The sequence below is a fragment of the Nesoenas mayeri genome, assembly GCF_963082525.1.
Source record: "Nesoenas mayeri genome assembly, chromosome: 3".
Lineage (NCBI taxonomy): Eukaryota > Metazoa > Chordata > Aves > Columbiformes > Columbidae > Nesoenas > Nesoenas mayeri.
The window spans coordinates 118,214,599-118,240,876 of NC_137544.1; the positions used below are offsets into that span (position 1 = coordinate 118,214,599).

Here is a 26,278-nt window from a genome sequence, read left to right on the forward strand (position 1 = left end):
CCCCTCCGCTCCCTCCTCCTTCCCCCTCAGCAAAATGGCGGCGCGTGGAGTCACTGGAACCAGTGAGTGACTCGGCTTCTCCTCCCCGCCGCTACCGCCGCCGCCACAGGCTCATTTGCATTGATCAACCGCCCCATCCCCCCCCCTCCTCCTCCTCCCCCGGATCCCAGACCGGCCCCTGCCTCTCCCCCCCCTCCTTCTCTTCCTATTCCTTCCCGCCCCCTCCTTCCCCTCCCCCCCGGACTGACCCCCGCCCCGGCCCCCATCAATCATCAATCAGCAGCACCGAGTGGATCAATCAATGGTCGGGAGGAGGCGGCGGCGGCGGCTGCTGCTGTTAATGAACAATGTGTGAGAGCTGCGCCGAGCTGCTGGAGGTGTTAAATGAGAGTAAGTGCGGCCGCCCTCCCCCCGCTACCCTCCCCCCAACACTCCGGGCCGGGACCCCACGTACCCTCCTCGACACGGGCTGGGTTATAACCCCGCTCCATCTCCTTCCTTACCCCCCCCACCCCTTCCCTTTCCCCGCCTCGGGCCTCCTGGGCGCGGGGTTACCTCCGTCTCCCTGCGGGGTGGCCATAGAGGGAGATCCTGCCCCGCTCCGCGCCTTCCTTCTCCCTTCCCCTCCTCTCCTCCTCGCGGCCTGGAGGGGCCGTCCCCTGCCGGGCCTTCCGCAGAGCCCCCCCCGCCTTTCCCGCCTGCCCCTCGGGTGTCTGCGTGTGGGGCCGGGCGGGGACGTGAGCCGGGCGGTGGCGTGAGGAGCCCCCCGCTCCCAGCCCGGCATCCCCGGGAGCCGCAGCGGGGCCTGGCCGGGCTGAGGAGCTGCCGCTCCGCCGGCTGCCGAGCAGCTGGAGGCCGGGCCTGGGCTGGGTCGCTTTTAAGCAGCAGAACAAGGCGGCTCTGAGTGATCCGGCCTCCCCCTCGCCGGGTGGTGGGGGGGACAAGGGAGGTGGTTTTCGGGCACTTACATATATATATATACATTTTATTTTTTTTAATCGGAAGCGACTGTTTGACTGTCGGAACCGGCGCCTGGAGGAGCCGAGTTGGGCTTTGCAAGGGCCGGGCTTGGGGGGGTGGGAAGGAGCTCATGGGTGTTTCGCATCGGGGGTTGTCTCTTGTTTCCTTGCGAAGTTTCCCTCTTTACAGGTGTTCCCTAAACAGCCGGGAGGGTTAATACAGCAGGTAGTCCCCCCGGCGTTGCTGAAATCCGATTGGATTTTGGGCACGAAATTCCCTTTCCCCTTATGCAGCAGGCCTCGTGTGTCCCTTGGAACCTGCTCTCAGTTCTCTGTGGCAGGCAAGGTACCTTCCCCGCTTCCCAGAGCCTTGTCTCTGTGCACTGCTTCATGAACAAAGGCTAAAAATCATGATTTTCAGAGATGCTGAGGAATTCGACAAACATCAGTTGAGGTTTGTGATTAGAGGGAAGTTTAGGTATCTCAGATCTTCAAACATAAATATTTTTCCTGGTTGCACACTGCAATCTGCTTAGAGGCAAGTCCTGTTCCAATAAAGTGAAGCATGGAATACTTCCTAGAACAGGATTTGGGTAGAGTTTTCTTTTTCATAACTCTTGTGGGGCCCAATTGTATATGATGTTTGTTCTTTCATAAGATATAGAAGTAGATACTATGGTAGTTGCACGTTGGCCTCTTTCTTGCTGGAGAAATATGATATGCAGTGATGGCCAGTGTTTTATTTGAAAAGTGAAAATGTTTGTGTAAAGCTAACTTTCGGGAGAGCCCGGAGGCTGGAATAGATCAGATTAGAAGGTTAACATCAGAGAACTGTTGGGTTGTTGAAATTGTTTGCCAAGTTTGGCTAAGCTTGTAATTCCAATATCTCGTTTTGAACAATCGTTGTGATGTTTACTTAATTTAGCATGCATATCTTATCCTTCTCAACTGGAGAGGTGGGGAACATGTTGGTATTATAGACTGCTTATTTAAACAGTAGGTTCAAAATAAGACTGAACTACCAATGGTACACTGATGACAGCCATGTGTTGGAAGAGATAACTTCGCTTGGTTTTGATGGATTGATAAATAAGCATTGTTTAAACTTGGCTGAGATTGCTAAGATCAAACAGAAAAATAGATATTTCAAGAAATCTCTGAAATTCCACTGTGGATTTATTTTTAGAACCATTTTAAGGTAATTGGGATTTAGGCAGCTATATCTTTCCCTTAAAGCAGTATCTTAAATCACTTCAACTTTTTTAATATATATAACTAGGGTGTGGATAATTTAATGGTTCTGTATAATTTAAGATATAAACCTGATACTTATGAAGGGGAAATTTATTTTTTTGAGTTAAATTTATTTGGGAAATTATGCGCCGCTGTTGATATATAATTAACTTCCAAAAATGCTGGTCAACTAACATTAAGTTTGGTCTTCCATTCAGAGAAAGAAGCACACTTTAAATAAAAATACCTATTTTGTGTGTGTGTTTGGATGCAAAGGCTTATAGGATGGTGCATTGTGTGTATCACCTGCCTTCTCTCTACATGCAAATTAGTTGTAAGGGAGGTGTACTTTCTTTTACAACTTCAAGTTGTGTTCTTTGCATTTCTTAAGTAATAATTAAAGGTAACGTGTAAAAATGATGTCAAGCCTTGTTTTTTAAAACACTGCAGCAAAAATGAAAAGTGGTAGTAAAGAATGAGGTCATGCCCAAAATGTGTGAGCCAGAGACTGCCAGCAGTTTCCTTTTCTGCCTGCTGAGCATTTGGGATCGCCTCTTCACTGAAACTACTGAAACACTGTGTTGAAAGAGGTCCAGGAAACATAATGTAGTTTGTTTTAGAAATTTCTGGCTAAACTAAACATTTTTACACAGAACACATATTACCCCTTGTTATCTTTTACCCTGATGTTTACAAAATAATTAGTTGGTATCAAATGTAGGACAGGTCACTTAGAAAGTGAATTGACTCACAGCTCCTCATGTATTGTTTTGAAAAGAACACGTGGGAAGCTCCAGTTTTCTTCAGAAGTTACCAATATATGGATGACAGGAGGATGGAATTTAACAGTTCTGGAAACAACCAGGCATGTTTTTATTATAAGCATATTAGCTCCACTGTAAACTACTACAATATTAACCCACAACCCATAACGATGCGCAGAGCTGGAATTTCTTCTGACAGTGATCATGTGTAGGCCCAGGGTTATGTCTTGTTTAGAGCTCCTTACAAGGCTCCACGTCCTTAGGCCTGATTTTGTGACAGGCACTCCTTGGGCCCAAGGACTTGTGGAGCTAGAAACCTATCGTTTGAAAAACTTATTTTTGATCAAAGGTCCATATGTAAGTGTATATACCTATTTAATGCAAAGCCTTGTGGCTGTGTGTACACATGAGAAGCAGGGGATGTTTTATGGACAGAAGCAACGATGTTGGTGTTTTGGTTTTCCTCGTGCAGCATCTTTATTTTCAGCATTTGATCTAAGCACGAAACCAAGTAAATTCCCTGATCTTGAAGTTATTTCCTTAGAAGCAGTACTAGTTTCAAGTTACGATTTGATCTAGGAACTCAGTAAAACAGAAGTTCCTCTGCAAAATGCCCAGTCTTTAAAGAAATTTTTGCATTGCAAGACAATCTGATGTTCATTCCGAGTAAACGGTGTAATTTCTCATCGAGTGCTCCAGGTACATTAGCATCACTTCTGTTTTCCCAGGCAGGGGTTTAACAGAAGTCTATTAAAAGTCTGGTCTGATTTCTGAATTAATCTTCCACAACATAAACATTTTTAGTAGCCTGAAATAGAAAGAAAAAAAAGAAGGCCCAGTTGTTTACTTTCTACGATAAGGGCACTCATTTACAAAAGACTTAAGAACAGATTCTCATGACATTAATTATAGAGGCTCATGTAAATGTATATACTTTCTACAGCAAAAATGCTTGGAGGACATTATATGCTTTTATGTTAACTTGCAGTATTCTGTATCCCAAAATGAACCCTGATATCGACACACTGTACATTCCTTGGTTTCTTTGGATGCCATTTCTTGTCAGTCTAGGAGGGATTATATTGAGTTTCATTTGTTCTTTAGTAATATTTACATTACTGTGCTGTCTAGAGGCCCTGATCAGGATAGTTCTGTTTTGCTAGGCACTGCACAGTTATCCAGATAGTCTTAACCCTAAAGTAAGTCAGAAAATACAAAAATGTAACAATAAACATGCATTTTTCTGTCTTGGGTCATTTACAGCACAGTTTTGCAGGTTGCTGTGTCACACATGAAGCTACAGTAGTAGTTTGAGGTACCTATAGAACCGTGCTACCATTGGACACTTCCACAGGCTTCACTTGAAAGTACATGATGCTCTGTGATAAGTGTTGGTTGAGTGTACGATTGTCGCTGTGCGCCTGAGAGTGCCGTATTTTGGCTTAAAGTGGAAATGTAGTTCTCAGGCTGGTCCTGAGTCAGTTGTGCTGGTAGTCCTGGCTCTGGCGTGTCCCAGGGAGCCTGGCTGGGCTTGGTTGCCTTCCCTTTGGGGCTGCAGCTGGTGGTCATGTCTGTTGACTTAGAAATCCGTAGGTGGTTTAGGTTTGTTTCGGTTTGGTTTGGTTGGGTTTTTATAAAAATTAGAAAAAAATAAATTACAACATGGAAAAATAGGTTTTATTATACAGCGGCAGTCGTAGGTTTAGATACCTTTGGTAGGCTTAGGTTATTCCCACTTTGTGCTGTCTGGGAACTAAGTTTTTCTTCCCAGCATTCTGCTTCACTTTCTTCAGTGATTACTTCTTTAATCCATTTTTTTTTTTCCTAGCAGATCTGAAACCTTATAAAGTCATTTCACACTGAGTAGATGCTTCTAGGTATTATTCTATTACACAAGCTTGCAAGCAGTTTTTCTCACTATGTTTTCTCTTAAACCTTTAGTAACACATTTAAAAAAAAAAAAAAAAGAAGAAAAAAACCCCACAAAACCAAAGCAAAACCCCACTCACACCACCCCAAAAAACCCACAGAGTGTACTCATACACAAGAGGTGGATGTAGCTAATATCATTGTTTTCTGTCTGTTTCCACTGTCAGCTTGCCTGCAGAACTGCTCCCTATATGATCAAGTCCATAAAATGTTTGAGATGCCAGGGTGTTTTGCTATTTGTATAGTTTCGGGATAGCCCTGAATTTGGATGCTGAAGATGCTTGGCTTGACTTCTTGTCATGTAATTCTGGCATTTCGGAAGTACCAAGAGTAGACTTAGAGGTTGATTGAGGCCATGTTTACCTTGAGGTAGGTAAGAAAGTGAAGTATTCCAAAACATTGCAGCATTCAGTTTGCTCTTTGGGATCTGGAGAGGATGAATATTTTATGCTGTGTATTGTTTTAGATATTGGGTAAATGTTATAATAAGATTATTACAAATATTGGATAATAAACATCACTTGGTCTACAAGAGCTGCTGTCACTTTTTCAGTGGTTGCCTGTAAGCTTCAGTATTGATTATTTGACTACCCCCAGTGTTTTGTGGAGATCTAGTGTTTTGTTTGACTGACAATTCCTCATGTGCAAAACTGTAAAACAGTTCTCTCTGTTGCATGACTCTTTTTTTTTTTTCCTTTTTTAAAGACTCATGTTTTCTATCCACTGACATGATATTTCCGTATTCAAAACTTCTGCAGAAACTCTGTGGAGGAGTTATTAGGGTGACTGCCCAACTTTATTACACTAACCTAAATCTATACTGTCTCCTGTTGAAGAAAAGAAGCTCAGTGGTTTATAAAACCTGAATTTAGTAATTGATTACTTTTGTCTTTGAGTCTTTTTAAGGGGATGAGCAGGAAAGGAAAACAAAAATAACTTTTCCTTTATTGCCAAGTTGCAATTACTAGGGAGTGTAGTGAAATGCTACTACAAATGAATCAAGAGTAACCAGAGGAAAAAAATAGGACAGTAACTTGTATCCTTTGTAATTGTGAACTTCCTAAAGCAAAAGGGAAGGTGACACTAAGATAAAGTAGTTTTAACTTGTTGGTTTTAATTGTAAAGCAGTTGAAGGAAAACCTCTGTGACTTTAATAGCTAAAAGACTTCTATTTTTAGAAAGGTATTTCAGCTTTTGTTCTGTACAACGGTTTTGGTTCGTGTCATTTGATGTGATCAAAAATGATTTTGTCCTGAAACTTTTCCTGTTCAGGCTGCTGAAGACTGGTTCTTTCTCATTGCTCAAGCCACTTGAGCACTGATGCTGAAGATTAGTTATGTAAATCCCATTCTGTTGAGTTTTGTAGTGAGTTATGGACTGTTGACATGTTTTTACTGAGATCTTTCTCTTTGTATATAAGGGAAATCTTATGTTGGATAAGTCCTTGTTACAATGCCCTTAAAGCTTAAGGAAACCATGGTAGCTGACATTGTTGCATTAATTACCACAGGCAATATTAAGGAAATTAATTCCTTTATTTATAGTAGAGATTCTCAAATTTTATGCTGTAGATGTCCTTCTGGTAAGGGGCCTGCATAGACTCTGCAGTCGTATTAGTTATGTGAATAACTTCAGTGAAATTCAAGAAAGAAAGAAAAACATCACTTGCTTTATTTGATTTTTTTAAAGGATATGTGGCTAGTGTAGAACTTGAAGTAATCTCAGTCCCTGTGTAGGAAAACTTCATGTTAAATTATTTTTTCATACCTTTTCTAGATGTATGGCTTTTCTTCTGTAAGGGTAGTTTCCAAGTTATGGGAGTCCCGAGCAATTCCAGAGATGTGTCCCAGAAGACGTGTTTTTTAGGTGATTGTAGATATTGGTGGTGGTTCCTGGGAGAGCCCAGCTGTTGTGACTGTTGTGAGATGCTCAGGTGATGGGGGGGTGTGAGGAGTGTTGTCAGTCCGAGGGTGCTTGGGCTGGAAATGAGGAGCGGCGGGTGAAGGGGCAGGACCTTGGAGAGCAGACTCTGGCCCTGGATCCTTCCGCCTGCCTTGGAGGCGACGCCTTGGCTTTTGGGGGGCCAACCATTTTGTTTTCTGTGGCGTAACTTGCGTGGCTTCAGGTGATTATGAGACTTACTCTTTCTTTTAACTTGTAGAATTCCCTTTTACTTATTTTTCTTCTATGTTCAACAGTAAAATATATATCTCTTCATTGTTAACACCGACTTTTTGCTTTGTGACTCTTAATTCCTTGCTACTTGATTTGTTAGTGTCACTGCAGTTGCTTCTGTCTTCCTGTGTTCAAGTAACATTGAGTCAGAAAAGCAGATCTTGCTTCCTGGAATCATGTTCTGGGGACAAGTGATGAGCAGACTGCAATTAGCCATTTTAGAGATTGGAGGGGAAAGCAATGTTTACTATTTGGTTCCCATTATTTCTTGCATTTTCTTCTTTGAGTATTTAGTTTCGTCTAAATACTTGGTCATATTCATACTCTATCCTGCACCTCATCTTTGTTGCAACTCTTCTGTTAACTCTCAAAGTTATTTTTCTGTGCTCATGATTTTTTCCATTTTTCGGTTTCCATTCTGCTTACTTGAATTCTCTCTCTTCTCTTCCCTCTCTCCTCCACCCTGCTTAATTCTTCAGTGTTGATGTATGTATAGTTCTGTGTCTTCATATTACTATTTCATTTAACAGGCTGACATAATAGATCTTTTTTTTCATTTCTGGTATTCTCTTGATGGCTGTTCAGGTCTAATTCAGGAGAGGGGAGAAATATCAGTCAGAAGTTGCCTGTGGATCATGGCAGTGCTACCTTGGTGTCTTGGTGTTTCCAACAAGTCTTGTTCGGTCTCCCACCATACAGAAGAGAATTTCATACTGAGGAAAGAAAGATTCTCTGTATAGAATGGCTTTTATGATGTACTTTTTAAATTATTTTTTTATATTTTTAATGTAGCTCATCTCTTAGTTTTACCAAGTAAGGATTTTTGCAGGCTAATCTATGCATTTATAGTTGTCAGGATGCTGGGACAACCTGAAAAATAATCTTACCATCTTCAGGAGCAAGTGGCGGTGAAGATTACTGAATGCTACTTATAGGATGCTGCAATTAAGCATAGTTGTAGACATCTAATTTCTTTGTTTAAGCATACATTGTGGTAATTTATCTTTTTCATTCTGTGTAGCAAATGGGCAGTTTTTAGAATCTAATCTGTGAAGAGGTGAGAAGCCATTATTTTTCTGCCTTTCTCTGTATGAGAATTGATTTACAGTCTGTATGCAAAACACAGACATATAACTTTGAGGATCTCTGTGGTTTTCTTAACAGTTGGTTAAAATGCCCAGCTTATGGGTAGTTTTACTTTCAGGATTTTCCACATCTGGCATGTATGGTGAAAGGTGAGCTTCGGGAGGAAATTTGGTGCAAATACATTTCAGCTATTTTCAGGTAATATTAGAAGAGGAAATAATTGCCCTGTTTATCCGTATGTACTTGTGTGCATGTGTAGAACTCCTCTGGGAGATCTAGTGCTGGAGCAAATGGTTGAAGATGGAACTCAGTGGAAAAAATCCTTGTGGAAAAAAACGCCTTTGGGTGTTGACCTTTATTAAGCTAATTTGTAGAAGTTCGGTAAATAAGGCTTCAAAACCACATGACAATTGAGGCACGATTTCTAGCTCAGCATCCATGCAGAACGTGAGTTCCCATCTCAGAAGCGTGTGGAAAAACTCTTTTCACACTGGATTGACGAAGCCTCTTACATTCTAGGCTAATAGGCATCAGTTGATAGAAGAGTGTGAACAACTTTATTTTTCTTTCTTTTGCTTGGAACTAGTATAGGATAGCACTGGGCAAAGTGAGCTCAAAAGCTATAAAAAGGAGGTTCTTTTGCTTGGTTTAAGGATGGTCAGTGCAGTTAATTCTTTGCCTCATTGGCCAGTTATTATTAGTTTACTTATGGTTGAACTAGTATTTTTTTTTCTTTGAGCTACTTTTTTTCTTAATCTTTGAAATAAAACTTTTACCAGAAACTATTTCAATTCTGAAGTCTTGATGCTTTATCTGCTATATGATATTTAAAGTAGATACAGTTTGGTCAAGTTGATCACATTTGAGATCAGTTTTAATCTCCAACTTGAAGCTCACGAAGTCTTAACAACAGTGCCGGTTTGAATCTTTCCAAAGTGAGTTGGCTTTGTACGTTGTGTTTAGCCATAGTTGCAGATATGTGCACTTGCTGATATCCGACTTGCAAAATATTTGTTTATATTGAAATGACATATGTAAATATGTTTTCTGATTGCAGATAATGCTTGTCATGAGACTTCACTGCAGTCTTGGAGATACTTGCATAGACCACAGACATTGCCTTCAGCAAGCTCTCATTTCTTTCTGTCTACTAGCTCTCAGAAAAAAAATCCAGCATTATGCACTAGCCAGTAGATTACTGAATACACTGTTTGTTTAAGGGAATTATTAAATACAGATTATCTGGCAGAAGTCAGTGCAAAATTTGAGCATATGTTTGAAAGTTGAGAGAGAATGCAGCTTCGCTGCTTGCCCATCCTTTATCAATATTTTATTCTTATTTTTGAATGGGCATTGCTTGTGTCCGAGTTGATGAAAATAAATAATAATGCCTTGGAGTTCAAAAGCTCTTCTTGGGCTTTCAACGAACTGCCTGAAGCTCCATTTAGTGTAATGACCCATCACCCGTTTATCTATCTTATCTCTTTGTTTAAGCAGGCTCAAATATACTTTGTAAGAAGTAAATTAATAATATTTGCGTCTCACAGATTTTGTCCCTAAAACCTGGAGCCACAGTCATTGGGTGCTTTTGTTATAAGTCTGTTGATAATCTGTTACTTCTTACTGGCTGTGGTGGCTCAGTCGTGGGCCTTTTCTTTCTGGTTGTGGGGAAAAAGCTGTTGTTGTTTTCTGTAGCTGATTCATAGTGTGCCAAGTAGTACAGCTGAACTAATTTGCAAGGTTCTCTCTTGAAAATAGAGTGCTTCCTGGAGTACATATTTTAATTTTTGCGTTCCTTGCTACTCTTAATTAAGACCAATCGGAAACCTCCTTAGCTTTTGGAACCTTGTTCATGCTATTAAATCTTTGTTCTACTTACAAAATAGTATGATAATCTTCGAGTTCTGTGTTTTCACCTTGAAGTAGTATTTTTAAAAATTTCGGAGCTTAAGTATTTAAAGACAAATCTTTCAAAGCCAGAGTCATTCAAGTAGTGATATATTATTTTTGAAGTTAATATGTTTTTAAAAGGAAAGAACGCAAGTAGGTATTCTATTTTAAACTCAAGGTAAGCAGTCCTTTATGAGAGCAGTAATTTCATCGTCAGCAGTGTCAGCCCTAGCTTTGAAATTTACCTTGGGGTAGTTAGTGATACGCTAGGAAATTCTCATTTTATGCAGAACTTGTCCAATCCTGCTTTGATTCTTTAAGGAACTTGTAGAGGCCAGAGTCAAAATATTATGATGAGCAGCCTGACTCTTTACATCTAGTATATGTTTTGGTGATGTCAAGCAGACTTGGTTGTGTGGGAATGCTACTTAAATTGAGATGGATTTTTTAATGAAGGACTGTACCAACTTTAATATAAAGATGAAGACAATGCTGAGACTCTTGATGTGTCTTCTTGGGCCAGCAAAGCCAGAGCAATGTGCAGGTTGGCCCATTTTGGATTCTGTTCACATCCCCATCATCCACAAGTTGATCTTAGATCAAAAAAGCCATTCCCGCTTTACGCAGTATTGAACTGATGCAAGCTTATTCTGCTCCTTAAATTTTTGATGCAGCACTCCACGCTGGATGTGCTACTGCTGCCTCTCCCGTTATTGGCATAACCCAACCTGAATGGTGTATTTCACACTCCCTTATAGTCCAGATCAAATTTCTACTGCTAAATAGTACTGCATGGATTCAGTTATTTGTGAACTTTGAACTCTGGCTAACTCTCTGGGAACAGTGCAGGTTCGCGCAACATGATAACTTAGGCTTTACGTTGTCTGAAAATTGCAGTGCTGCTTCTGGACCTGAACTGGCAGCACACTTGTGTTTACTTATAATTCATCTGGGCAGTTTTGAGTGAATTATCAGCTGATAATTGAATAATTGACTGCATTTCAAATAATTTGTATGGAACTCTTCTCCTTGGAAGTGGTTGCTGTGGCATGTTGTCTTTGGGAAGGTGAAAATCCTAAGGTGCTCTTAATAAGGACGATTGTTGGGTTAGTTAAATGTCTATGACCATACTAAAGGGTGCATTTTAACCCAAGGCAGTCGTGACCTGGCTTGCTGAAAACTTTAGGATGGCATCACTTTTGAAAGATGACAACTTTAAATTTCAAGCAGCTTTTCAGAGTCAGCCTCTGCTCCATGCTGCCTTAGCATATTACGGTAAAAGGAAAATAGGGTTTTGCTGGAGAAGATGAGGAAGATAGGATGGAAAGGGAAATACATGTTAAGAGAATGAGATTCAAAGAGAGAGGACTTAGTGGTGTTTGCAGGGCAACAGAGAGATAATATAAAGGCAGCAATTACAAAAGATGAGCTGATTTGCCTGTTCTGGTGAAGTTATATCTTATAAGTGCTGTCTGTCTGATGAACACAGCAAGGCTTGTGCTACTGTGGTGTAGCTATGCTGTACAATGGGATACTGAATTGGAACTCTTCAGGCCTTTCTGATCTCATGGTGGCTACAAGGAATTCAGCAGGTGCTGAATAACCAGCATATAACTGATTTTAACGGTAACTGGGGGACCCGTTGTGCTTTTTCCTTACTCTTTTGAGTAGCTTTATTTCCATTCATAAGAAGACAGTATTGTTTAGACTTGCAAACCTTTGCCAGATTTGTTGAAATTACTTTTATGTTCAAAAGTTTGTGTCTGGCAGAGGCCAGTAACTTTATCAGTTTGTTTTCCTAAGGAGCTGAGTCTTTAAAAGGGTTACTAATTACTGTCTTTAAGCTACTATATTGTATCTGTAATATTTGCTTTGTAATCTCTGTATACTTTGTAATAAAAAGTTTACAGGTAAGAAATGAATCTATGAAGTTGGAGCGTTTATAAATATAAGAAACTTAAAGATCAATGTAGACTTAAAATGAATTCAAGATCGAAGTGGGTATGGTTATCTGTAGTGCTGTGGTGGTTTGATGAGAGTGTGCATTGACAACTCAGTATCATAAAGATATTGTAAAGGCACTTGGAAGTGTCTTAACCATATGGTTATAGAATTTTATTACTGCAATATCTCGGGTGACAGGTCTGATTTTTTTTCCTATGTTAACCTGACATTTACACAGTGTTTCTAATACTGAAGAATTAACTTGCTTTTTTTTATTTGATAGTGAGTTCTGTGTTTTGGCACTTGTTGGTTATGTGTATCTAGTCAGTATTGTGGGGCACTTTTGTTTTATGGAGACTGAAGAGTGGAAAGGAGACTTTTTTTCTGCTCACTGACAAGTTGTAGGAAAGCTTGGATAGTTAAACTGTCGCCACCGAAGTTCAAGTTGGCACTGTCCTTTTAGATACCTGTCAAAGATGGCTTTGTAAAGGTCTGGAAGAACTCTGGTAAATAAATGTAAGGCAACCACGAATTCTTTATAATAAAAATGGAGTAATTCTTATAGGTGAAAGTAGAAAAGGAATGGCAGACACTAAACTCTGTAGTTTCCAGCTCATTTAATATTGATCGTAAACAAAAAGGCTCTCCCTACAAATAACAGAAAACATGTCAGGGCATATATATATATATAAAAATTAAAGTGCTAGTTTTCTATGTGAACAGTGGCATTATACAGAAAATCACGTATATATTTCTTTCAAGAGTAGTATTATAGTCCCTACTACTGTTTCATTTAGTGTATGGCTCTTTTTTTCCTCTATTTAGTCTGTGTCAGGGAACAATTTCTGAGAATAATGTTCATTTTGAAAGTGATCCAGTCTTTCCCATGAGAAGCTGGTATCAGATGTGGCTTGGGGGAAGAGGGGGAGGGAGCAGAATCTCTATGCAACTGCACCTCCTTATAGTTTTCAATATGTAGAAATTACAGGTAACACACAGTAAAGAGCTTTCCATGGTTTACTTTTTAGTATTTTGTGTTTCTGCAAGCAGATAAAGTATACTTAAAAAAAAAAGATTATTTTCACTTGCCGTTTGATTTTGTACTTAATGTGATAAGTGACCTTTGGATATAAGATATTCCTCGCAAGTCTAGCATGATAGCTGTCCTTGAGGTCTAATTACAGTCTGTTCCTCTAGCTCTGGAGTTCTTGCTAAAAATGCACTTACAATCTGAGCTTTGTTTTTTAAGAGTTGAAATTATATTGCCCCCTTCTTTGCAGCTGATTTACCTTTTTTTCGTCTTCTGTAGTTTTCTTGGTTTAGTAGCTTTATTAATAGTTTTTTTTCTTAGCTTAGGAGATCATGTTGCCTCTAGTACTGTAATATACTTTTAGCAAATCACCCTTTTGTGGAAGACTTAATGCTAGCCAAGTAAGCTGGGAGACTTTATTTTTTCTGAAATGTTTAAAAGTTTTACCTTAGTGTGTTTTGGCTTCTTGTCAGCCACTTGAATAAACAATTACATTTTAAGTATGTCTGATTCTTTTTTTAAAAGAACATCTGAAAACTTACACGTGAGAAGATATTAAGATAATCAAGCAATTATTACTTTGTGTTAGTTAAGCAGCTCAGCTCTCTCTTTTATGGTATTACTGTGACAAAAAGATCTCTATGCCATCACATTGTAATGGTTTGGTGAAATGAGACATTACAAGTACGCAGAAAGACCCCATTTCCTATGTTATATTTGTAGAATATATTTAGTTGGAATTTACCTACATACTAGTCTTTCTTCTTTCTTCTGGTTAGTTTTGTCTTGCATTGTCTGTTTAAGGCCTTCACCGTTCTGTTTTTTCCACACCCTGTTAGTAATAGGGCCTTCAGTTTCTTTGCCTACAGATGATCAGTGTTAGGGTGAAGTTCTCCAGATGAGTGGGCAGTTTTACATCTGCAGTCACTACAAAGGTGTTTACTTCTCTCAACCTCACATGCATACTTGTCTTCCCAGCACCCCCCCCCCCCCCCCCCCCCCCCCCCCCCCCGCCCCGCTTACATATCTGCCACCTGAGTATTCAGTGGCTTACAAAGCCAACAAAGAAGTGGGTAGTTTTTGGTTAGATAGGTAAGTTGAATTTGCTCAGTTCCCAGGCAGGCTCTCTGGATTCCTAATGATTGTTTAGGAGTAGTTGAAATGCACGGCTATGGATGCTGTTAGTAGTGTGGACTTGGACTGGGTTATGTTGATCTTGAAATTGGATCTAGCTCAGGGAAAAGATGTTTGTGTGCATGGAAAGTAAGAGGGAAAAGGGAGGACTGGAGGGTGATAAGGTCTAGGAGGTTTTAACTGAGAAGAAAAAATTGCTGGAGCAAATCTAAGGAAGTAGAAGAAAACTGAGCCCAGAGAACTCAGGAGTAAACTAGGGAAGTCATCTCTAACAAACATCGCCAGCTTGTGAGTGCCTGGAGAAAGAAGGAGCCACTGGAAACAGGAGTGAGGGAGCTGAGCCTGGGATTGGAGTGTCACTGCTGAGAGAAATCATGGAACAACTGGCTGTAAAGCTTTGGAGCACATATTGTCAATTCTTATTGATGAGAGCACGCGAGCTGCTGCTTGGATGTGCTTCAGATGCTCTCACAGCATGGAAGTGTGCCTTAGCACATCCTGTGGGAATCACTGCCTTGGGTATGAAACAAGGAAGGGTTTATCCACCACATCAATTTGCAAGAAAGGGGCTTGTCGCACTAAAAGTTTTTTCAAAAGTTTGACACGGTTGTTACTGCTGCGTTCAAAATACTGAACTTGTGGGAGGCTGGGGAGACAGCAGGCCAAGGAGGATTTGGGGCATGCAGGATGCTTGAACATGGGAGAGAATAAAAGGTTATGCTGAATTTACAAGTGAATGAGTCTGTTTTAACTTCTGGTGCATTTAAGGTAGAAGAAAACTATTTCGGAGAGAGAGAGAGACATCATCAATTGGAAGAGAAGTTGAAATCATGTGCAGTAAGGAAGCCCTTACAGAGCTGACTGATATCAACAAATGTGGAGAAATGATGCGTGCAGTTGTTCCTATTGCTTTTCTGTCTGTAGTTTTTTTCAGTTAAAAAAATTAGGAAGGTTTCATAGCCAATTGTTGCTGTACTTCCAGCTGCATGTGTCCTTGAAGAGAGGTGCTATAAATCAAGAGTATCCACAAAGTTTATATTTGTAATAAGACAGGAAGTTGAAAGCCTAAGATTTAAATATTGGTTCTGAGGACGTAAATTAGCTGAGCTGAAAAATATGATTTCTACCAAGGAGCAAAAGAGTTTCAATGAAGGTCCAGTAGGAGAAGCCCTGCCAGATGTGTCGCTGCTCCTTTTGATAGTGACACAGTCTCGGATCAACTCAGTGAAAACTGCAGCTTCAGTGTGGTTGTTCCGGTTTTGAGCTTCCTGAGTATTTTTAGGAACAAAAACAATATTATTTCTAGGTACAGAGAACGAAGGGGAGATTGTGTTTGTAGCCACTACATTAATTAGCAGTGATTAGTAAATAAGACCGGTTGAAGTTGGTTTACGTGCGAGATGTAGAATGCACAAACAGGAAAATAACAGGTTTCTTTGACTAGTGCGTATCCCTATTTTTTTGACCTGGGCCATAAGCATCAGTATTTCCATAACTTCTACCTTCTCTGCGCTTTACGTGGCAATTGCATCTTTTAAGGGACAGGTTTGCTTTCAGGTTTTTTTGATCTCATGGAGAGAATTTCAGGAGTGTTTCGAAAAGGCTGCTCTGGAAATTAGGAGTTACTGTGCTACTTGTCAGAGGGTGTGTTTTTTAAGTAGGGTGATGTGGGGATGAGGGAAGTCTTATAAATGTATAAATGTTTATGTAAACCCATACAAGTTAGAATTAGGTTTGTTCCTACTAAATTGTTAACAATTTTTGCCTCAAGTTTGAACAAATTAATCTTAACAAAACAATGCTCACAAAAATGGGAAAACAAAGTTTTTGTGAATCTTTTATTCAGGGCAAGACTTTTTATGAGACTATCTATAGTTAAGGATCTGTGTTTTGTGGTAAGCCTGACCTAAATTGTTTGTCAGAGTTGTTGGTTTCTTCGGCATTGTGCTTTGGCCTTAGAGAGTCACGTGTCATGGTAATTTGTGGTGTTTAAAATAAAAAGTAGCAACAAGTGATACCTGTCTTTTAGTCTGTTTTAATTTTGAACTTTGTCTGGTGTTACATAGTGCTCTTTAAAGCCTTCTAGGAGTGAGATGTTTAATGCTATACTATTGAGAGCCTGGGTTTTTTGTGTATTGTAATAAATGTGGTTAATGTTTATCATTTTGCCAGTTAGTGATTCATTATGGCTATATGTCAGTATATACACATCTATATTTGAAAATAATAATTATCAGCTTGGCTAGTCTGAAATAACTTTATACGTACACTGCATATTGTTCTTGGTAGTTTTGTTGTGGTGGGTGTGGGTTGTTTGTTTGTTTTTTCTCTCAGTCTTTATTTGGCACAGAAAGGGAACTTAAGGTCCCATTGTCATCACAAGATGCAGACTTAAAATCTGAAGAAAAAACGAAACTGATTAATGAGTAAAATTGTTGATGGTGGTTCATATCTGAAAGTGTGCATCAATGAGTAGTTGCCCGTGAAGTTTATGAAGAGTATTTCCTAAGAAGAGGATTAGAAGAAAGGGCTGCTATCAATCACAGATTTTTTCACAGCAGCATTCAAGAATACTATGCAGTTTGTGTTTTCCAGTTAGTTGCATCTAAACCTTATTTCTGTTTACTGAAGCAAAAAATATGTAGATTTGGTTGAGGAGTTCAGTTTCTAGGCTGAAAAGATGATTTATTTGGATATTATGCATTTTCATGCTGAAAAACCTTTCATATAAAGTTACTGTGACTTGATTTCTGGTGTTTATTTTTACAAAATACATTGTTTATTTTTCATGCTATCAAAGGTAATTTATAATAAAAATAGATTGCTCTTTTTTTTTTTTTCTTTTGCTACTAATACATTTATGTTTTTATTTTCTTTAGTATCAGTCATTGAAGGTGCTGATGGGTTGCAGCTCAGAAAAGAACATGCCCTCAAGATATTTGCTTACATCAATTCCTGGACACAAAGGTAACTGTGGAATGAATTTGAGTGTTGATGATTCTGGATCTCAAGAGTAGGTTTCCCTTCTTAAAAGATACAGTAGAGTGAATTAAAATGGGCAAGTTATTAATGTGTAGCTAAGTGATACTTAAAGAACATTTTGCTACTTGTAAAAATGAACGCGTTACCCAGTGCATTTTGGGCAAAACATGTTTTGAATCTGATTGGCATTCTGGATGCTGTAATAATTGTTTAACAGTAAATAGCTATATTGCAATGACAAATGTTGTATGTTGCTGCTTTAATGTGAAATTTTCTACCTCCCGTGGGGGCAGGATAGGGTAAGGAAAATTTAAGAAAAGATCATTCTGAATGGGACCATCAGGTTTAATTTTTTTTTTGCATGTCCTAATACTGTGAGTCAAGATGATGAACAATTGCAGCCAATAGCTACTACGCTGATAAAGAAAATCCTTTGCACATGGTTGTAGTAAATCAGCTAGATTATTCCTTTAAATCTATTGTTTAAATTACTGTGTTTTGTTTGGGTTTTTTGTTGTTTTTTTTAAGTAGTTACATCAACTAAGGATGTTTGGAATTCAGTGCTCAGCAGTGGTTACAAGACCAAACCAAATAGTAAGAAATATTGGGAAAAGCAGAGAGGATAAAATGAAAAACATTCTTCTGATATTTAGAAGGCTCAAAAAGAAAAACAGGAGTGCCACATTTTGGCTACCTGTGAAAGTGGAATCCTCTTCTTCCTCATTCTGCTCAAAGAAGGCACTCAAAGTAAATTCATTATCTGCTGCAATATGCTGTGAGACACAGAGAAGGAATTTTAAATCAAAATAAACAGCAGCACCAGAAACCAGAGTGCTGTCATTTCTTGACAGGTCCTAGATCACAGGTTTATCTGAGAACAATTGCAACCTAGTCATTTTCCAGGTCAGAGTCTGTTCAGAGGTTTGTTCTGTTGAACAACTATAGCATGACAAATCCAACATGAAGAAAAAATAAAGACTGGGTAATATTTAACTCTTTATTTTCTTTTGGTTTCTTTTTACCTTCTGTATGTGTGGTTTTGTACTCTAAAAGAGTAAGGAAGACAGTCCTTAACCTGTTCAAAGCAGAATCTAGCAAAGCAGACACAGGAAGGAGTTTTCCTTTACATTTTAATTTCATGTCTCATTTCTGTTTTGCCATATGAGCTTTGAAGGGTTCTGCTTACTGCTTTGTGCTTGAGGCCTTCCTTAACAACTACTTTTTATTTTGTTACCTGTAGTTTAAATCTCTGCTTGCCTTCAGAAGATCAGTTGGCAACTCAGCCTGAAGAACACTTGTTTCTTCATCTGCATGTTATGTTTCCATTTCAGTTTTCTTCTGGAAATGGTGGTGTTCAAAGAAGTCATATTTGTAGTATACTCACTTTTTCATAGGTCCTTAATTTTTGGTGGAGCTTTTCAGATACATGAAGACTTAGAAGTTTTGCACGTACTTCTGTCTCAAAAAATGTACTTTTGCCCAGTAGGGAATTCTTCAATATGGGTTGGCATTCACATCCAGATATGTGAGAAGTAATCGCCAGGCTTTGTTTTCATTATTTGTGAGAATCATTTGTTACAGCCAGGTGGGGTAGTAATTTGTAAGTATAAGTGATGGAGCTATTTCACATAGTTTCCCCAAGGATAAATGCCTGAGGATACACTTGGTTTTGCCTGCAATTTGTTGTTAACATTTGTTAATATGAAAATACATCTACAAGTAAGTCACAAAGTCAGTTTTTCAAATGGGTGAAGACATTTCACTTACACAATATTAGAAGGATAGATGGAACAAAAGGGTTTAGATGTTTCTGTCACTGTATCTATGCTGAAATTAGAGAATACTGAATGTTATCTTTATGTCTAACCCAGTGAAAAAAAAATCTGCGTTCAGAATGTGTATGTTTTAAGAGCTGTAGCTCAAGGATGTGTTTTTATTCCCTCAAGAGACGCAGCACCCTCTGCCCATCACAGTTCTGGGTTCTCTGTAATTTTTTTTTTCCTTAAAAATGATAATTTATTACCCCCAGTTTCTGGATTAAATGCTGTACTTTGCAGAAAGGTGTTTTTATCACTTCTTATTGATGACTTCTTGCCCTACCTTTTGCCTGCTAATTTCTTTCAGAAATGGTATGTGTCGTTTTTGTATTACTCTGGTATCTGACGACTCCAGTCACAGGCTGGAGTCCGTTGTGTCCCAAGGAACCGCAGAAAGGTCTCTCCTGCAAGGCACCTTTCAGTTTATACAGCAGTTATGTCATTTAGTAGAGTTTGAGAAAGAGCTGAGTCTTATTTCAAGGATTGTTACGAGCATGTAGCCTTTCATTTTAGTCTTCCATGAAGCATCCTTGCTTATTGCTTGCTTTCTTTTCTATGTTATCCAGCATTTAGATCCTTTTAGGGGAATATCCTCAACCTCTTGTTCAGAATGAGGAGGTTTCTTGCTTGGATGGAAGAAACAAATGTTCCTAGATGATGGGTTCTAGGGTATCTAACTTGGGGGAGTTTATGCACCCAGAATCTCTTCGACATACGTAGTTATCCTCACCCACAGCTAGAGCTGTGTTGGAGTTTCCTGACTTGATGATTTGATTGATTTTCTTATTATGTTAATAAAGGGATGGTGTATAGTGTTACCCCTTATTCTATCTAGCTTATAGTGTGTTGGTGGGTATTCAGAGAAATAATCTCTGAGCCTACACAGTGAAGAAAGTAATGAAGATACTTGATACTGCTTAGTAGAGAGTACCCGTGTGCATGGGCTTTCTGTCCAAGTGCAGATAAAGGAAGTCAGCTTAAGTACTAAATGAAAATTAAAATTATTTTGCAAGCCTGTTGATTTAAAAATAACAATAATTAGTTCTTACCCAGCTAACAAGCATATCAGGTGGTCTGTTGCAGTAAATACCAATAGAGAAAACCAGATGAAGAAACGGATTCAGGAACGTACTGAAGAACACAGCTGCTTTCTTAGTACGGTGACCTTGTCCCTAAGATTTCTTATGTATATTTTACAGTGGCAGCTACTAAACAATAACAGGGACTTCATTTGGTGAGCATTTGGAAAAAATGGGATGTCCACAGGGTTTAAGGAAGGTTTTGTGACTCCCACTTGCTGCTGGGTAGAGTCTGTTTCATTTGGATTTCCTCACTTTTACGGGTCTGTCAAATATTTTGGTGTCTAAAATGTTTTAATATAAAGAGTCCTTTTGGTCAGTTACCTCTTCTGATTTTAGCTACTTCAGGAATTTTTATTTCTGTTTTTTCTTTCTGTTTTCTTACAGACAATGTCTCTGCTGTTTCAAGGAATATAAACATTTGGAGATCTTTAACCAAGTAGTATGTGCGCTTATTAACTTAGTGATTGCCCAAGTTCAAGCTCTGCGGGACCAGCTCTGTAAACATTGCACTATTAATATAGATTCAACGTGGCAAGATCAGAGTAATCATGCCGACGAGCCCCTGAATGTAGAAAGAGAGTCTCATGAAGAAGAAAATGGAGAACGGCAAAAATCTATAGAGAAAAAATTAGATTCTGCAAGAACTTGTATCCTGGCAGAGGAGGAGTCTGCAAAGAACACTGATGCTTTTAGTTTATGGAGCACTGATGAGAAGGAAAAGTTGTTGCTGTGTGTGGCAAAAATCTTTCAGATTCAGTTTCCTCTGTACACTGCTTATAAGCATAATACTCATCCCACAATAGAGGTATATCTTATCTTTATGTGTATATTTAATTGTTTTGTAAAAGTTTATTTGCTCTCAATAATGAGTAGACTGTGTGTGTTTGGTGATAGTTGCTTTCACACAGGATGGGCAAATTCAGCTCTCCTGTTGACTTCAGTAGAACTTTTCAGAGAAGCTTTTTAAATGACACATACTCTTACACTTTCTTTAAAATACGCTTAATTGTTATAGGTAATATAATGATAAGTGTTGGATGGAACTGTACACTGAATTATTGTACTGTTTAAATAACAGGAAGGCAAAAAGGGGACTATAGCGAAGCCTTTCTTCCAGAAGGTAACCCGCTAAGAGTTTACTAATTTCTTTTCATTACAGTCTGTGGTTCTAGAAGCAAGACCAAACTTACTTATTAGAACACCTGTTTATTTGACTGGAGTAACTGAGCTCTACTCAAGTAGCTTTGTTCAATGGTGCTGCTTTTTCTCTGTGGTATTTGTTATGGCTACCATTCACATTTTCCACATTTTCATCTGAAAAAAGCCACCAAATGAAGGATTTTCAAAAATCCTGCAACGTTTAATTCACGATTTCTGAAATAAATATGATGTTATTAGCTTTTCCTAATTGCAGCAATATACTTCATGGAAGATTGGGGTTTGATCCACCTTGTGGTAGTCTAATAACAAATAAGCAGTTCTTTTACAATATTGGTATGCAAAGAAGATGTATATTTTAGGTAAATGAAAAAAAAACTTCTATCCAACAAACTTTTGAGAAAGTGAAAATGGAGAATTATATTACAGTTAACCTATTCTTAATTTTTTTATATAGAGAGTTTTGGGGGTTCTGTTGATGCTCTGAGTGGTTAAATTTGCTTTTTAAACTTCAGCCCAAAATGAGATTATACCAAGCATATATAATTTTTGGTTATGTATGCTAGAGTGATCACGAGATATAATCAATTCTTGTTGAGTGAATCCTGCCATATCTGACAGTAAATATAGTCAAAACCCACAACACAGTGGGTTTTCCGGGTGGGCTGGATTTTGGTTTCTTGTCTTATTCCAAAACATATAGCATAAGTTAACAGAGCACGTTTCATGAATAGATGTGTATAGAAAAATCAGGCAAAGTCAGGATTTGTAGATTTCAGATTTCCCATCATTTGTTTTATCCTGCCTTTTAAACTTTCACCATACATACAGAAATCTGTAGTTCAGCCTCTACAAGTAGGAACTGTTGAGGGTAGATCTATCTTGTCAGTTAAAAAAACATCAATGACTACTTAAGTGATTTATGTTCTGTACTCCTGTGGGACGCCTGCTGAAACTGGCTTCGTAGGAATATGCAATGAACAACTCTGGAACAGCTTCTCTATGTATAAGCACACTTGCTGCTTTTAAATGACAATTTCATGTATTTCTTTTTCTACTCTTTCAATTTTATGTCCAAATGATAAAAAGAAAATCTCAAAGTGCCTGGTGGGATTTCTTTTTCACTTTATGTGCAGCCATGAAGTGATTTGGACACAGATGTGCTGTAGATTGCTGTACTGTGACTGGCTATCTCTCTAGACATACTAATATATATCATATATATATCATACTAGTAAATATCATTTGAATTATTGAATACATTCACTAGCTATCCTAAAAACAGCTTATGGGGAAGCTGAGATTGCAAAACACTTTTCTGATGTATAGACAAGTGAGGGAAAAGTTTTTTACTTTTCTGCTAGATGGTTTGAGTCTAGGTCTAGGTCTAGGTTTAGGTTTGAGTCCAGATATGGAGGTATGTTAACCTGCTTTCCTGCTTTCCTTTTTTGTTTTCATTTGAAAGCTCCTAGCATCAATCACTTTTTCACAAACCAAGATTTTCTATATTTAGGAAGCACTTCTGAAGTAGTGCTGTTAGCTATTTTAGTGGCAAAACTTTCTGCTACTATGAGTAACTCATTTATTGAGGTTTTGTAATTCTGGATTTCAGTCTGGAGCATATCTTCTTTGAATTGAGTCATTAGTTCTGGTAATGAGAGAACTTCTTGGTTTAGATCAGGCTTGGACTCCATTGTCAATGGATCATAAAATAAAAGTCCCTGTTTTAATTGTGTCATCTATACTTGTAAGCTAAAGGGATTCCTGAACTGACCAGAACTGCCAAGAATTTGTTGGGAGAAGCTCTTGTGGCTCCCCCTATAAGCATTTCTTTTGCCCTGGAAAAAGGGAAATTTTGTGATGCAAAAGAGACTCCAATCTCCACTCTCACTGACTTCAGAAATTCCTTGTTCCAGATTCTTGAGATGAATTTACACAACTTCATTGAGTCATCCCATCTTGTAAGGCTTCGCTTGGCCTAGAAGTGATCAATTAGGCCGTCATTTAAAAATTTCCAATGTGAAGCTTTCACAGGGTGTTATCACCTTCTGGTACCGATTAGCAGCCAATGTTAGTGTTAGTCTTTGCCGTGAATGCACCTCCAAGATCTTTGTTCTTAATGACAGCAGACACAAGGCAAATCCTGAACTCTGGTGCTCTTCCCAGGCGCTCGCTCGAGCCATATTACACTCGACTATCTAGTGGAGAAATTAGGAGTAGTTTAGGAGTTCTAACTGGATGAAAATAAACAGCAAAGCAAGATTTGTTGGTAGTCAAAAGGATGTTGCCTTAAATTATATGGGCTAAGAATGATTATTATTTTTGTCCTTTCTGACATTTCTAAAGTGAGGGAAGGAAGCCCATGGAAGCCTGACTGGTAGCTGCGTACCCAACAGCAGAATCCACCTTGAACAAGTGGCCTTGCAGAGGTGTCACAGAAATATGCTGTATGTGAGGACAGCAAAACTACAGCACATGGAAGTAAATCAAGCATATTGACAAGTGTATAGTCTTGACCTGTGTAGAATGTATATGAGTCTGGATAGACAGAATGTTTGCCTCAACTTTCTTAAACTGGTGAATAGCCTAATGAAAAATGGCTTTCTACTAAGTCTGGATTTCTAAAGCAGCACAATTAATTGCCGTCAGTTAGAGGTCAACTGAGTTCAGGACATGAACACTGAAAACCAAAAATCTGTAAAAAATAACATCTGGAAACATAGTGTTTGCTTCTGTTGAAATCTACCAGGATTTTTGGTACCCAGAGAGAGAGGCCTTTGTGTCTGTTTTTCATCTTAAACAAAATGAACTCAAAATACAGGGTGTTTCAAAAAAAGTGGACCAAAATGCCTCTCAGAGTGATTTGTAATTGGGGCCATCTTTTTGAAACACCCTGTATTTTTACAAATTAAGTGTTGTTTTGTTTTGGTTTGGTTTTTTTGAGAAGTGTTCATACTTCGGAATTTATGTATGGAATATCTTTTAAGAGATCTTGCATCCAGGCCATGTGCCCTGTTCTTCTTTTCATACTTGCTTTGTGCAGCAAGTGTAATATGTCGAATGGACACTTCAGAGGGAAAAAAATAGCCTAGAAACTAGAGGCTTTAAAAATCCTGTAGAGAAAGAAGCAACGATGTAAAGCAGACTCCTGCACTTTGCACTGTCTCAGAACGCACAATGAATCTGAAGGGAGCTACCCAACCATTTAGCAGTTCTTGAGAGAGGAAAAGAAAGATCAGTTGTTGTGGTGTCTGCAGCTGTAGTCCCTGGTTCTTTGAGGTCTTGCTCGCTCTACTTTTCAAGTATTAATAAATATTTTATTGGAAGATATCCCTAATTAAGTGCCTTCCACCGAGACTGGCCATGTCAGACCCCAGCTAGTACATTTTATCTGAAGTGATGGTATTTTTAATGCCGTATTAGATTCCCATGAGGAGTTATTTTATTTCCTTGTAAACTTGATCATGAGGAATTCTCTGTTCTGTTTCACATCTGCAAGAACAGAAGTCACATTTCCAGACTGAGTCTCTCAACCGCAACAGTTTTAGTAAGGTTTGCAGGACTCGTGCAACAGACCTCCACAAGATTTTGATTTCGGTATTTTAGGAGCTATAGTTCACTTGACAACAAGTCTCTATTTTATTCAAGAAAACTAATGACATTTCTCACACTGTTTCTGCAGTTTTCATGAGCAGAGCGCTGAACACCTTTTCTTGCTGCTTGAAGACATACCACCTACTGGCTTCAAAGCTGTTTTAAAAATAACTGTTAAGAGTATCACGAGTTCAGGCATGACTTAGAGTTCAGCAGAATAAAAAAAAAAAGGAAAATAAATGCTTAGATATTATATGAGCATATTGAATAATTCAAAATGTTTGTATCACACTTAATCCATCCAAAATTGCTTGCCTCCAGCATCCTCTGGTAGTTTTAAGAAGCTTACTCCTACATGGCTATTTGAAATAGGAAACTTAATTTGAAAACTTAACTTTATGTTAAACTTACATTTGATTTGTGAATACGAGAACTGGGTGTTTGGCACGGAGAGATGAGAAGGGGAAACGTGCTGGAACTACCTGCAAGTATCCATGGTGATGTTGTGGTTTTACAGCCATGTTTTATGTTTTCTTTGGTGCCCTTTTGCCCCCAGCCATATGTGAGTTACACGCAATATGTGTAACAGCCCTAATAAAGAAAATTCCTGCTTTATACTGCCCAACATGTGGGTGTTGTGAGCATTCAAAAGAAAAGCTGTTTTTCAAAACCCATTTCAGTTTAGTACTTTTGGAAAAATAGATTTCTTGTTGCAGCAAATAGCTAACAGATTGATGGGGTGATACAGTTCCTTCCTCCTTTTTAGTTAGCTTAATCCTGTAAAGAGTATTAGACGCTTATTTTATATGACGCATTTTGTTATATACAAAATAATACAGTAGTTGAAGAATTTTAATATTTGGATGGGAATGAATAATTTGACAGTTTAGCCCCTTAAGTCATTAAGTGTTGGATTGTAGAACATCCCACGTTTCATCTAAATTCAGATGTTTGGATATATGCCTCATCTTTGTGCAAAAATTGCATTCAAAACTACCTTGGTTGGTTTGTTCTGTAATTTGAGGCTGGTGTGCAGCCCGTGTGCCACAATATCCGCATCGCAGTATTCCCGGTGAAAAAATATTGATGATCTGAAGCGGAGTGGGACTGAAGAATAATCTGTTAATCCAACCATTGAGAGCCACGGCTGAGATGTTATCCTAAGTGTATATTTATGTATTTACAAATACGTCTTGACAAAGGTGAAACGGTGAACTGGAAAAGCATGTTTTGCAGTGTAGGAGTGGAACAAACCTTGAGCTTCTGTCTTCCTCTAAATGAGGGTTTTATTGTGTTCTGGTAGTTGAATGTGATGTCTGCTAGTGGTCAGTTGCTTTTTGTTCTATGAGTGTCTTTTTATTGCTTCAGTTAATTTTATTTTTTTTTCTTTTTGAACAGGATATTTCTGCTCAAGAAAGCAATATATTAGGGGCGTTCTGTGATATGAATGTAAGTTATCCATTTTTAAATCGGTGCACATTTCCTAGAAATGTAAAATAGC

General features: G+C 38.7%; 1 protein-coding gene across 1 annotated transcript in view; it reads left to right on the forward strand.

The window, feature by feature from the left end:
- Window positions 1–257: 257 nt before the first annotated feature.
- Window positions 258–26,278, forward strand: part of USP34 (ubiquitin specific peptidase 34) — a 122,672-nt gene continuing 96,651 nt past the window's right edge. Inside the window, exons 1-5 of the mRNA XM_080341322.1 lie at window positions 258–390; window positions 17,024–17,111; window positions 20,410–20,830; window positions 21,104–21,145; window positions 26,176–26,226. Of these exons, the coding sequence (XP_080197448.1) occupies window positions 348–390; window positions 17,024–17,111; window positions 20,410–20,830; window positions 21,104–21,145; window positions 26,176–26,226 (645 nt within the window). The 5' untranslated portion in view covers window positions 258–347. The remainder of the gene's footprint in view (window positions 391–17,023; window positions 17,112–20,409; window positions 20,831–21,103; window positions 21,146–26,175; window positions 26,227–26,278) is intronic.